We start from the raw sequence: 12,578 nt of genomic DNA, 5'->3' as shown, positions 1-12,578 counted from the left end.
CGTGGATGGCGGCAGGCCAAAAGTGATGTTGGCTGGTGCCGAAGAGGCTGTTGGAGCTTTTATCGGCTCGGAGCCTGACGTGTCCTGGAGGACTGCTTTGTGTTTGATGCGTTGCGCAGTAACGGGCCGCACCTGGAGCGCCATCGATTCTTTTGCGCCGACCGGTTCTGTAGAGGCGGGCGTGGACTTCTTCGGCGCCAGTGGGTCATCGAGTCGAGGAGCGGTAGTGGCCGTCGACGTCGTTGATGAGTGTGCCTTTGGTGGTGCTGTCGAAGCGGTATGAGACGCAGCAGGCAGTTTGACCTTTGGGGTCGGAGCCGATTGTTTCGGTGCCGGGAGCCGAGTAGGTTTGGTGGCACCGAAGGTCTTTTTCCGTGTGTCGGCGCCGACGTCGGCTGCTGCTGCAAGCTCGGCACCGAAGTCTCGTTTGGTGCGGTCGGTGCCGACGGGTTTTGCTGGCGTCGAAGGTGTGGTGGGCCTCGATCCGACCAGCGTCACTTTGGTTTCGGTTTCTGGTGAACCAATACAGCTTTCGGTTTCGGTTTCGAAGAAGGGAAACCAGCCGTTTTGGGTAGTAATGGCTGCCGCTGAATGTCCGAGGCCGGGCCAGAGGGCGGGGCTGAAGAACTGCGGGATAGGTCTTGGGTAAGGCCCGAAGGCGATCCCTCGACCGGGGCCATAGACTGGCGCACTGGGATATCCTCAGTCTGTACGGGTAGGCCTTGCTCGTCACGGAGCTACTCTCTTCGGCCCCTAAAGCCTCATTGTAGTCTCCTACCTCGGTGTCGGCTTCATCTCTGTGAAAGAGTTGTTCTTCGACGTCCTCCGATGCGGAGTCGTGTTCGGAAGCGGGGCTGGAGGGTAGGTTCTCCACGTCTTCGACATCTTCGTCCTCGGCGCTGAAGATGTTGGTCGGGGCCGGTGCCGCTTGCTGCGCTTCGAGTCTCGCTGCTCGTCGAGTCCGGAGAGTCTTCTTGGATCGGAATCGGGCACAGGCCATACATGTAGACTCGTCGTGATCCGGTGAAAGGCATTTGTTGCACACCGGGTGGACGTCGACATGGGGATATTTCGCATTGCATACAGGACACCGCTTGAATGGTGTCCTCGATTCCATCGTCGATGACGGGTCGATGGTCGGGTAAGATGCGAAAAAGTTGGTTCTGGAAGTTAGTAAACTAACAAAGAAACTATCGATACCGATCGGGAACAGTACCGACGCGAACTAAAGGCCTTTTGGCCTGGAAAAAGTTTTTCCTAACTTGAGTCAAGATAAGCACATCCGAACCCAATGGCGGAAAAAAACAATCTGAGGATGGAGAGGATGCCCATGCGCACTGTAGTCCAGGGGAGGAGTCACCTATCCCAGGATACTTCGAAGACTCTTCCAGGACAACAACGTGCAAACATCCGGACCCAACACTAGGCGGCGATCTATGCACAGATATGAATTCAGCAGCCCACATGCCTCGAACCCACAGCTCCAGGGAAGCGATACAGTCACATTAACTAACCAAGAGAACAAGCCTCTGTCGTTACCACCACTGGATTTTACCACAAATGATGCCAAACGTTTACCCACAAATCACTACTGTGGTAACACTCAGCTGATATCAAATCCCACTATAGCATTTTACCTCCCAATTAGAAAACAGAGCCAGTGATTCCACTTCTTAGGTTATTCTAATCAATTTATTTTTGAGGAGTCATGTTTCCTGGAAGCATCAGCCTATATGCTAGACATTTTTTCAAGAACTGTTTTGCAAGATTATTTCTTAGAAGTGAAAATTGCAGAAATGTATCTACCAAACCAACAGACGGATTAGAACAGGGCCTGTGAAACCAGAACTGCAACATGTTAACTACTTACCACTGGAGCGTCCACAGAGCATGAGGAGAAGGCAAAGCAGCTTCTTGATGACCAGCCGTCCATCACTCAGCTGATATTCAGTTAAGAACGTCATTCTTTTCAAACAGAATTTTCAGTCAATGGCTGAAAGATACAAAAAGAATTTATAGGTCAGATATTTTCTAAGTGGTCAGTTCACATTGTGTAATAACAGCACGTTAAACTCAGGTACCAGAAATGTCAGGTCATGAATTTGCAGATCAGAACTGACCTACCGGTCTAATGTGCACAACGATGTGTTGGGAAGCAGAGCACGCGTGACGTATTAAGTGCAGCAAGTGGCAGCCTGGGCAAGAAACACGCATGACACAAAAATAAGCCCAATAATCCTGTGCTGCCCATGGGTAATGCAGCAGCCTTTTCAACACTTAGGAGTGTACCATGACAAACTAAGGTAAGGTGTATTCACTGCTAATCCTCCACTCATACTCCACATTCGCAACACTACACACATTTTCCAATGTGCTGCAACACTGCCAAGTTGAGTAAATTTCATCTATGTCTTTGCTTGTTCTATCCTTGACATTGTGTAGCGCCCTGGAGACTAAAGTGCCTATAGCAACGGATAAATGAATATATGTTGGACTAACAGAGCGGTAGTTTACATCTGTTTATGCAGAAGTGCACAATGTCTGATGTGGATGGACTTCGCTTGATGTTTATGTTGCCTGGTTGCCGCACTGAAAGCATGTTGCATAACAAGAGATGCATGCACGTGACATGGATTATGTCAGACGTGCTCTGGCTGTGTGTAGTTGCATGCGGTGTCTGGATCATGTGCTGATTGCTTGGGCAGTCAGAGTATTGGCTGTTGGGTAAGCATGGATATGCAGGGTGAATGCCGTCCACATGCATGGATTGGTTCTGAGAAGATTGTGAGGGAAGTAGCTTGAAGCAGCCTGGACCCCACAGGTGCAATCACGTTATTCCCTCCTGGTTGTTTACTGAAGCATGCTAAGAGGAAAAATAACAGACATAATATGGTTCTGTGTGTGCTCCACCAGTGCTTCAGTTAGCATTCAGTATTAATACCAAAAAAACAGGATCAGCCATTATACATGATGATTGCTTTCCACTTGCGGGGGTGACTGCCTAGATGTGCAGGTACAGGAGGAATACGTATATGGGAATCAGTTCTAGCTATGGGCTGATTTCTGAATAAATCATTAGACCTTACTATCAATATCATGCACAATCACAGATGTGGGAGAAGCCTGCTCAACTCCTTACTCAGGATTAGGATATGGTGCTTCCAGTCAGCATAAGCCACACTTCCCAGAGCCTGACATGGCTCAGCCATCGTGGATGCCAGTGAAGACTCAGTATGAATGCAAATGAACAGATAAAGGTACAGTGTCATACTAGATGTCATAAATACATAGCCTAACTATCTACACCACCGCTACCTATGCTACACCTGTTAATCCATTTGAAGACATGACTGATGAAACTCTACTATCCTTCTACCTACAGGAAACATAGTAAATACAATCTGCACAAGTGCTGATGCGCTACACCGGCGGTTCTTAACCTTTTGACTTCTGTGGAGCCCTATTGGAAGTCGGGGACCCCGGCCTAAACATATTCTATGATTTGAATCTGAAAAGTACTCACTAAGATAGTAAAAACAAGTACACAGCAAAGAAATGCTCAAATATCACAGTCAAATATAGAAAACGTTTACAAATTTTCTAATTTGCTCTTTATTTAAGTAGACTTTATTAATGTTAATTTATTCATTTTAATATTATTTAATTTTCTAAACCAGTCGCGATCACTTCCTTCATACTTTGAACCCTTTTGAGTATATTTGCTACCAAAAAAAAAAATCATTCTTTTGGGCATCGGCACAAAAGCCGCCGAGTAACTTTCATGTTGGTCGTGAAGGACATATCAGGCTTTACTTTAAATATGCACTGGCTCATAGTCACCTAGTAGTTACAGGCACCCAGGAGATACTTTCAGCTCCTTCTACGTCATTCAATAGTTTGATCCCTGTTCAAAATCTACAGTTAAGTACTCTGGTGCACTCTCCATGCCCATCTTAAAATAAATTGTAAATACATATATTAAAGTGATAAGATGCGATCCATTGAAGGAACTTTACTAAATGGATAAAAAAAATTATTAAAGAGAAATCTTGCACGATTCCAGATTGTTGGGTTTCGCCCAACACGCAATATATTTTATTTCCTTGTTTTTTCGTGTAAATTTCCACCTAGTGATGCGGTGTGAGCCTATCAGAAGAAACGGATGCACATCATGGCCGCAGAGTTGTAAGTTGTCTGTTTTTTCTATTCATGTCGGGGGTGGGGGGGTGCCAAAAGCTTATGTCCCCAAGAATGATTAAGTCTTTGTTGAGCTAAACGATTTTGTAGAACTCCATCAGGTTAGCATAGGTTCTGACAAATGTTGCCAATAGCTATCCAAGTAGGTTTAGGTCAACCTTTGGACAACAGTTTATAATTTCTGCTTTTCTTAGTGATTGGCAGATATTTCTTTTTAGATAGGAGGTATATAGTACAGGACTGGCTCCAAGATGCAGGGGAGTGATCAGTTTTGCTCAATCTATATCACCTCAAATATGGAGTCATGGGCATTTTACAGTTCAGTAAATGGAGTATGTATGAGTCAAGAGTAAAAAAAAAAGAAAAACTGTGACAGCAAGATGTAAGTAGGATGCCGATAGATAGAACAGTATATAGACGTTTTTTAAATATTAGTGCAGCACCCATTTGCAAGTGGAATACATGTAGACAAAGTAATCTGCCCAGAAACAAATGATTTTGATCAAGTATTAACACTTGGATTTGAACCCAGATGTCCAGACTCCAGGGTTAGCTATTAGACCACATCTCTTCAGTTTTATTGCTAATATTCATTAACTCTGCTACCACTGCTATGACACCCATCCATCTTCTTCTAGGAGTCTTGAGAAGCAATTCACATGGCAGGGAAGAGGCGATTGGTAGGTAGCGATGTTTGACAGATCCGCTGTTCATGCTATGATTATCTGAAAGAATCTGTTGGCGTGTTAGCCTCCAAATCCACATGATAATCCCCAAATTGTACACTATCCTTTGCAAGCAGCATGAATTTCCAACTGGATACAAAACGGTGATGATTCTGTAACAAGGAGAGACTAAGTCTGGCCTTTTTATTTGATTATTGTGCTGGAAATAATCAATACTCCTGTTTTGAGCTCGGGCCTTAGCCCAGACCTTTTGGTTTTTCTAAAATAATAAGTATATTATACTTACTTAAAAGGGCTTTCAGCCACCTCTCTTCAGCCATTGGTCTGTTGTTCTGTCATTCACATTTTACTTTTTCCCTCTACATCATACATCATGGGGCAATAGATCAACCTACTTCAGCCACTGGTTAACTTTACTTTGAGTGACTGCATTTTGCTCTTTCACAATAAGCACATCCTCACACAATGTAGTCCCCTTCAGTGCTAATGTTTTTGCTTTTACTTTGGCATTTCTTTAGTGTTGCCTGAGGTGATAGCGGCACACCTTTGAAGTGAGCAAAAGGCACACTCCAGCGTTATCAGTTCTTGTCTCCTGCAAATGCTGTTGTAAATTCCTTTTGGACTGACCTTTGTTTATCTGACCACTGCAATTTCAGAGGATACCATATTGTGTTCCAGGACTTAGTATTATAAATGGTTCCTTAATAAACTTTGCCCAAGAAGAAACTCAAACTTTCTGTTTAATTTGCAGCACACTTTTATTTAAACATAGATAAGGTGTCATTTGGGTTTTATTATCCAATATTTATACCATGAAGCCTCTTTCCTTGCTTCTTTCCATCTTCTTTCGTTCCTTCTTTCTTTGCTTCTTTCTTTAATTTTACTTTCCTTCTGTCTTTTCTTTATTGCCTTTTTCCTTTCATTTCTTCTTTGTTTTTATGTCTTTTTCTGTCTTTCTGCCTTCTTTCCTTTTATTCTTCCCATCTTTTCCTCTTGTTTCATTCTTTTTTGCCATTCCATTTTTAGGTCTCGGCTCGAAGGCTGCGCTTGCGCAGTCTCGCTCCGAGATTTAACGTTTTGGAGTAGAGGGGCTAGCACCCGCCCATCTTCTCCCCTCTTCTCCATTGGCTGGCCTCTTGAATGCTGGCCAGCCATTGGAGAAGAGCTTCGTCACTCCGAACAGGTCCCGTCCTTTTCGGATTCGGGGGCGTGTTTTTTTCAGCTTTTCTGATTATCTCCTCCAGCCAATGGCAAGAGGAGAACACGCCCCCGAATCCGAAATCGCCGCTGCCTTTCTCCGAGGCATTTCTGCTTCGCCTCGGAGAAAGGCAGTGGTGTGCTTGTTGTCGTGGTTTCCAGCACCCTCACACGAATTGACTCCTATGAACTGCCGTGTGTACATTATTGTGGAAGGGCAAATATGCTGCTTTTAACCTGTATTCATCCCTTTTTAACTGTTTAAAAATTTGAAAAATGATTTATATTTTGTTCCATTATACAAGCTTGGACAAATCAGTTATTCTCACTGTGCCGACAAAAAACGTGACTGTGTCCTTGTGTAATGTTAACTGGTGCTCGTGTAAAGCGCTCGAATAGCTACTGGTTGAATTCGCGCAATATAAAACTGCAAGAACACAAAATTGCATTACAATACAGACAAGTTCAATGAGCTGGCAGCCACAAACTGTTAGCTGTCACTGGGGGAATGCCAAATTATGTCTCAGTAATTTTAAAGAGCAAAAAAACAAGGAGTGGTTTGAAGGGGAGGGAGGGCTGAGATCAAAAACCGAAGCTCCGCCTTCACCACCAGCAGCGGTGTGCTGGTGGTGCCTGCGACCAACGCGAGTGGCGGTTATACCTAAAGGGAGAACAGGGGGCTCGGCAAAGGGGAGAGGGCGCGCGCGCAGAGCACGTGAGGGAACCCAGACACAGACTGCAGCAGGACCTGCGCCCGGGCGCCCCCCACATTCAATACCTCGACCACTTATCTTGGCGTCAACTTGCGTGCGTTTCTGGTGAGTTGAAATGCCGTGTTTGCTCAAAGAAAGTTCTGTGGGTTCGTTCATGTCTTCGCAGCTGGCTCCACAGTGTGCAACTTGCACCTCACAACCGTACTAAGCAAGCGTAGTGGGTTCATGCGCAGCAGAGACCTGGGATAAGGGACAGACTTCGCAAGTGGCCGCCCTCGAAAGTTTACACAGTGAGGAACCCGTTCGCAGCTGCCATAGCAAATCACACCCCGCTCCGGTCACTGGAGAGAGCCGCGGTGGGCTGGGGGCTAAAACCAGCCCTTGGTGTCTTCGTACCAGCGCCACATTGTACTGAGCCCAGCCGTCTCCAGGAGGACTGCAGGCGCAATAAAGTGTTTAAGTGTGTGTCATAAGGCTGTGTGTGTTCCCCCAGGGTTGTGTAAGCAGGGTGGACGGCCAACGACCGATCTATCCGTCCACCCCTAAAAGCAGCTCTCTGGTCTGCAGCCTGTGCCCCACTTGGGCTTTCCAACCCCGTTCCCGAGCTCAACTCAGTTTCCATTAATTCTTCTGATGAGCTCGAGAGAAAATTGTTATTTACAGTTCTAAGAATCCCTCACCTTGGCAGCAGCAGCTACAGGAAACAACGACCCTTATTATTCCAGTGGTCCCCTGACAAGGTGGTGGGTAAAGTAAATCATGGGCGACTTTCGCCTTTTGTTTTCTTTACCGAGGATAAAATCCAAGGTGGGTTTCACAAGTGTTGTCATATGTGTTCGTGACTGGCGGAATGCCAAAGCTTGGGCATGGGAGAGGAAGTCGCACCACTTCCCTCAGGAAAGGCAGTTTATCTTTTTGAGGGGCAGACATGGCTGCGATTTATCATTTCCTTGCCACACAGGCTGATTAGGAAGATTAGAAGGCACAGTGTGTGAGGGTGGCTGGACTGTTTCTTTAAATGTTTTAAAAACTAAAACATAAACAAAAATAATGTCATGAGCAATGCCAATAGCTCTAACTTTACCAATGCCGAGACCATTGCATTGTAAATGCGTGTTTCATTCCTTCTTGCTTTCCTTCTTCCTATTGCGTTCCTTCTTTTTCTTTTATGCCTTCTTTCCTTTTTCCTCCTTTCTTTCTTGCCTCCTCTTCTTTTTCCTTCCTTCCATTTTTCTTTCCTCCTTTGTTCCTATTTGTTTTGCCTTTTCCTTTTTTCTTATCTCTTCCTTCCATGTTTCCTTCCTGCTTTCTTTTATGCCTTTTCTTTTTGTCTTCTTTTTCTTTATTGCCTCTTTCCTTGTTTCTTTCCTTCTACTATTCTTCTTTCCTGTTTTCATTTTTTCCTTTACCGTTTTTTTCTTTTTGCATTTCTTTTTTTCTTTCTTTAGTCCTCTTTCCTTCTATATTAATATTTCTTTGCTCCTCTAATTTTTTCCCTTCTTACCTTTTCTCTTTCTTGCCTTTTCCTCCTTTCTTTGTCCTTTTTCTTACCTCCTTTTCTTCTTCCTTCTTTTACTCATTCCTTTTTGCTTTCCTTCCCATTTGCCTTCCTTTTAACCTGTATTCATCCCTTTTTAACCTTCCTCCCTTCTTTTTTCCCTAACATAGTTACTCACATTTTGCTTACACCCACTCCAGCATCCATCAAGGGGCAAAGTATCAGAGCCCTTCAGCCATTGACTGACTTCACTATGTGTTATGGCATGCTGGCCTTTCACAAGGAGCATCGAAACACACAAAGTATTTCCTTTCAGTACCAGGGAGTACTACAATAATGTGTACTTTTTGAGACCAAAAACTTTTTTGTCTTTAGCCAATGCCTTTTTAAAAACATTTGATGAGGACCTGGCAGCTTCCCAAACAATACAGTTTTGTACAATGTAAAAATAAAGACAAATGAAGAATTGCCTAAAGGCTGGCGCCCAACGCTTTGCTAATGCTTGTAAATTAAAACCAATTTCCTATTGCAAAACTCAAGCTGAAAATAATTTTTACACCTTTTACACACACCTTCATCTTACTCAAGGCCACTGGAATTATGCGGCAGGAGAGGGCCAAAATATGCGGCAGGGTTGAGTAAATTATGCAGCAAAAAAAGCCAATTTATGCGGCACATTTTGTAATAGTTTTACTTCATTATTTCATCATTTTTAGGTCTCGACCTTGCTATCGCGTAAGCGATCGCACAGCGAGACTATAGAAAGCGGGTTTGAAAAGTGCTCTCAAAAAACGGATTGCATGGCTAGCACGCGCACAATCACGCGCATCGTGCCGCCATGCAATCCGCCTTTTGGGAGCACTTCAAAGGGTCCGCTCCCCCTCCTGGAATGCGCTCCCCCGCCCCCAAGCGCGCGCTCGCCACGCTCCGCCGGGCTTGTTTTTTAATCCTGCGATGAATACTTGCAAATGGCGCCTCGTTCTTTTTCTTCAAGGAGTGTGCATTTTCTCTTTTATCAGGAGCTAAAAGATATTTAAACCTGTGGCGCGTTCTGGGTGAAGCGTGCAGCAGTTTGGGATTAAACCTTACAGGAATGTGATTCTGGAGACAGCTCCAGATGGCAGGGATTTGCATGTAACCTTTGACCTCTCCTCCGTACTCCACAGGTCGAGCAATTCACAAACGTTTTCGCAGACAGTGTAACTATCAAACGTGAGGGGTTGCTAAAACCCCTCTCGCCCCCCAACACACACACAAACATACACCCACAATGAAAGGCCTGGACCTAAGTGCAAGCAGGTGCTGCAAAGCCTCGCGCGGTAAGCAGCTGCGCCCCAAATCTCATCTTGTCTATGAATGACGGTTCGGCTTTTTTGAAAGACTGAATATGCAATAATTACTCAAGCTGTTCTGCACACAAGCAATGTATACAAAGTCAGTATACAAATATGCTTTTCGTTTCTCCTTGTTTACAAAGTTGGGCAACTTAGCTGATCGACTGTATTTTCCATAGTTTTTGCAACAACAAAAAATCTCTTACAAAAAATGGAGCTTATCATGTTACCTTACAATCTCCTTGTTTTTTTTTTTTATTGAAAAAAACACTGAATGTTTAAAGATTGGGAAGTAAAACAATCCCACTAAATTGTATTTTAATTCCTTCACAAATCCCATGTTTCCCCCGAGCTGCCTCAGCGCTTGTTGCTCATCACATGGGAGAGTGCGGTTTCTACTGCAAAGACTTCGAAGTGGCGCCTCGTTTCTTCAACGTTTTCTCTTTTTCAAACTTTCATTTTGATTTGTAGTTGTTACTTCAAAGTTGGTGCAACAAATCAGAAAGTGGGCTTCACAGTGCCAGCCATGCCCGGTTTGGCAGTCTCCGGCAGCCTGGGTTTTGTCATATCTGCCTGCATTTTTACCTCACACCGTCTCCCTCCCCAGCCAGTGTTTGCTTACCCTGTGCCCTATTATTTGCATGTGTTTGACTGGTCTGGCCACACCTCTCAGTCTATAATTACATCGTGAGCTTGGTCGTTAATTTGCATCGGTTTACGCATTTCTGCCTGCATTTATTTACATCTCACTCAAGCTGTGCTTGGTGATTATTTGCCAATGTTTGCACAGATATTGCGGAGTATCACTCACTTGTTCACCTTACAAGTACAACATGCTTACATATTGGGGCTCTCAGCGAGACCCTCACTGATTCAGTTGACATATTTTGCCCTGGGAAACAAATTAACCGTTTTGTGTTTGTCCGTCACTGTAATCAACACGTGTTGCGATTAGCTCCTCAAATAAAGTATACAGAATGATAAAAGGCTGCCTGGACGTAAACAGAACTTAAGGCCATCAGAGTGCACGCTGAGTTTGCAAGGTAATCCACCTTCAAGTTGTCTGGCAGAAAATATGTTGGTTTCCCTTTAAATTCTGGCCCACATAAAGCACCTCAGTCTGACGGGGAGATACGACACGCTTCGCTCGAAAAGGAATGTCAAAACAATACCTTTCTAAGGAGCCAGGTGTGAGCTGCATACATTATTAAGTGGTCGTCTATACAATTTAGTACCAGCGGACGGCCCCGGACCCTGCACCCCCCACCACACACTGGAAAAGTTCCCGCCTTTCATCACAGGGCCTCTCTCGGAACCCCCGCATTTGACACGGTTTCTCCTCACAGGCACTGGAGGAGCATCAAGGGCGTGTGTGTCCCGCCCCAGGGGCTCTCAGAGGTGCATTGTGGGCTGTGCGCGCGCTAACTGGGAAACGCAATACACATGTCCCACTGCTGCCCCGGGGCTTCCATTCATGAGGAAGCTTTCTCCTACCCCTGCTGTGCTTTTTAACCCTGATCTGCCATGGGTTTGTGGGTACCCCCTACGATTTCGGTTTCTGAAGACCAGACACTGTTTTAGCCGAGTCGGCGGTAGGAATAACTTCGCCATGCGCGGTTAGCAGTAAATAGGCCCGGGCACCAACATAAAAGCGGCCTGTGCCACAGCTGACTGAAGAGAGGGCATTCCCGTGCATCCACCTATGGATTTTTGTGAGTTCCCAGATTTACTAAAGCTAGGAAACCTGGAAATAAGTCAACAAGCTATGCCTATATCTTTCTCCTCATTATTTCCCTTAACCATGTGTGCCTTCGTTTGCAGATCGAGGCGGTTTTAACTTGCACAGACTCACTGCTTAGGTTTGTACAGACTCACTGTATAGGTTTTTTGCGAGCTGTGGACGGCTATGCATGTGTTCTTGCTGTAGGCAATGTGTGTGGTAATATCAGGGAAATCTACTGTGCAAGCAGACCGGGCCACATACAGACCCATCAGACTACCCCAACCCTGTCACAATGGGCCGTCAACCAGGGCCTCTGGTGGCGCGGGCAGGGCCGGTTAACAAACATCAGTTTTCACTGGGTGGACAGAAATGTGCCACCCTTCTACTGATCAACGAAACGATGCAGCAGGGGTCTTTCCATAGTCCCCAGACGGCATCCTCGATGATCTGCCTTTGAACACAAACATCACCCCCCTCCTCCCCCTTACCAGAATCACCGGCTGGTGCCAAGTTGTTTGTTGGGGTGGGGAGTGGGGGCGTGGCAGCAGGGGGTGACAGGTATCTGTGAGGGCAAGGAAAGCGGTTCATAGGGTGTTAACAGCGTCTGCAACACGTTGTGAATGATTGGAGGCGCTTTCGACTGAATCACTGGAGCCAAGGCAGAGGACCTTTCTGCAGAGAGCTCCTTGAGGCCCCTGAAGTTTGGCACCCAGGGCCTGGGCCCAGCTCGCCTACCAAAAGCCGACCCTGGTCGCATCTCACTTTCATGGAAACAGTGAGAATAGCACCGCCTCTACTACAAGTAAATATGAACAAGCATTTGCATGCAATAGGTCTCGCATTTACGCAAGCTTGAGCTATTACCATTGCAAATAACAATGCCTTTTATTTTTGTTTTAAAAACTTAAATAAAGGGCATTGTCATTTACAATACCATTAGCTTAAACTCAAGTAACTGCGAGACCTATTGCATTGCAAATGCTTGTTAAACTTGGTAACAACCTCTGAGCATTGGTTGCACCTCATTAGTACCAGTTTAACACTCAAAAATATATTAATAAGCAACATCAAGGTGACCAGCCCAGCTTTGGAAAGGGCCTTCCACTGCAAGGCAACAAATGTTGTTGCATTTTTAGTAACTTTTGAACCATTTGAGCTAAAAACAATTTGGTTTTTTTGGTTGAAATCTGCAGATTATGCGGCAGATGATGGATTATGTGACAACCCTTT

At 45.2% G+C, this 12,578-nt stretch overlaps 1 protein-coding gene across 2 annotated transcripts in view; it reads right to left on the bottom strand.

Annotated features, from left to right (window-relative positions):
• Window positions 1-12,578, bottom strand: part of IL4R (interleukin 4 receptor) — a 169,893-nt gene that overhangs the window by 100,465 nt on the left and 56,850 nt on the right. For both annotated transcript variants that reach the window (XM_085629267.1, XM_085629268.1), the window contains exon 2: window positions 1,871-1,993. In XM_085629267.1, coding sequence (XP_085485393.1) covers window positions 1,871-1,964 — 94 coding nt within the window. In that variant the 5' untranslated portion in view covers window positions 1,965-1,993. The remainder of the gene's footprint in view (window positions 1-1,870; window positions 1,994-12,578) is intronic.

The sequence above is a fragment of the Triturus cristatus genome, chromosome 10 (genome assembly GCF_964204655.1).
Source record: "Triturus cristatus chromosome 10, aTriCri1.1, whole genome shotgun sequence".
In the NCBI taxonomy this organism is placed as follows: domain Eukaryota; kingdom Metazoa; phylum Chordata; class Amphibia; order Caudata; family Salamandridae; genus Triturus; species Triturus cristatus.
This window is presented reverse-complemented; position numbering and strand designations above follow the sequence as displayed.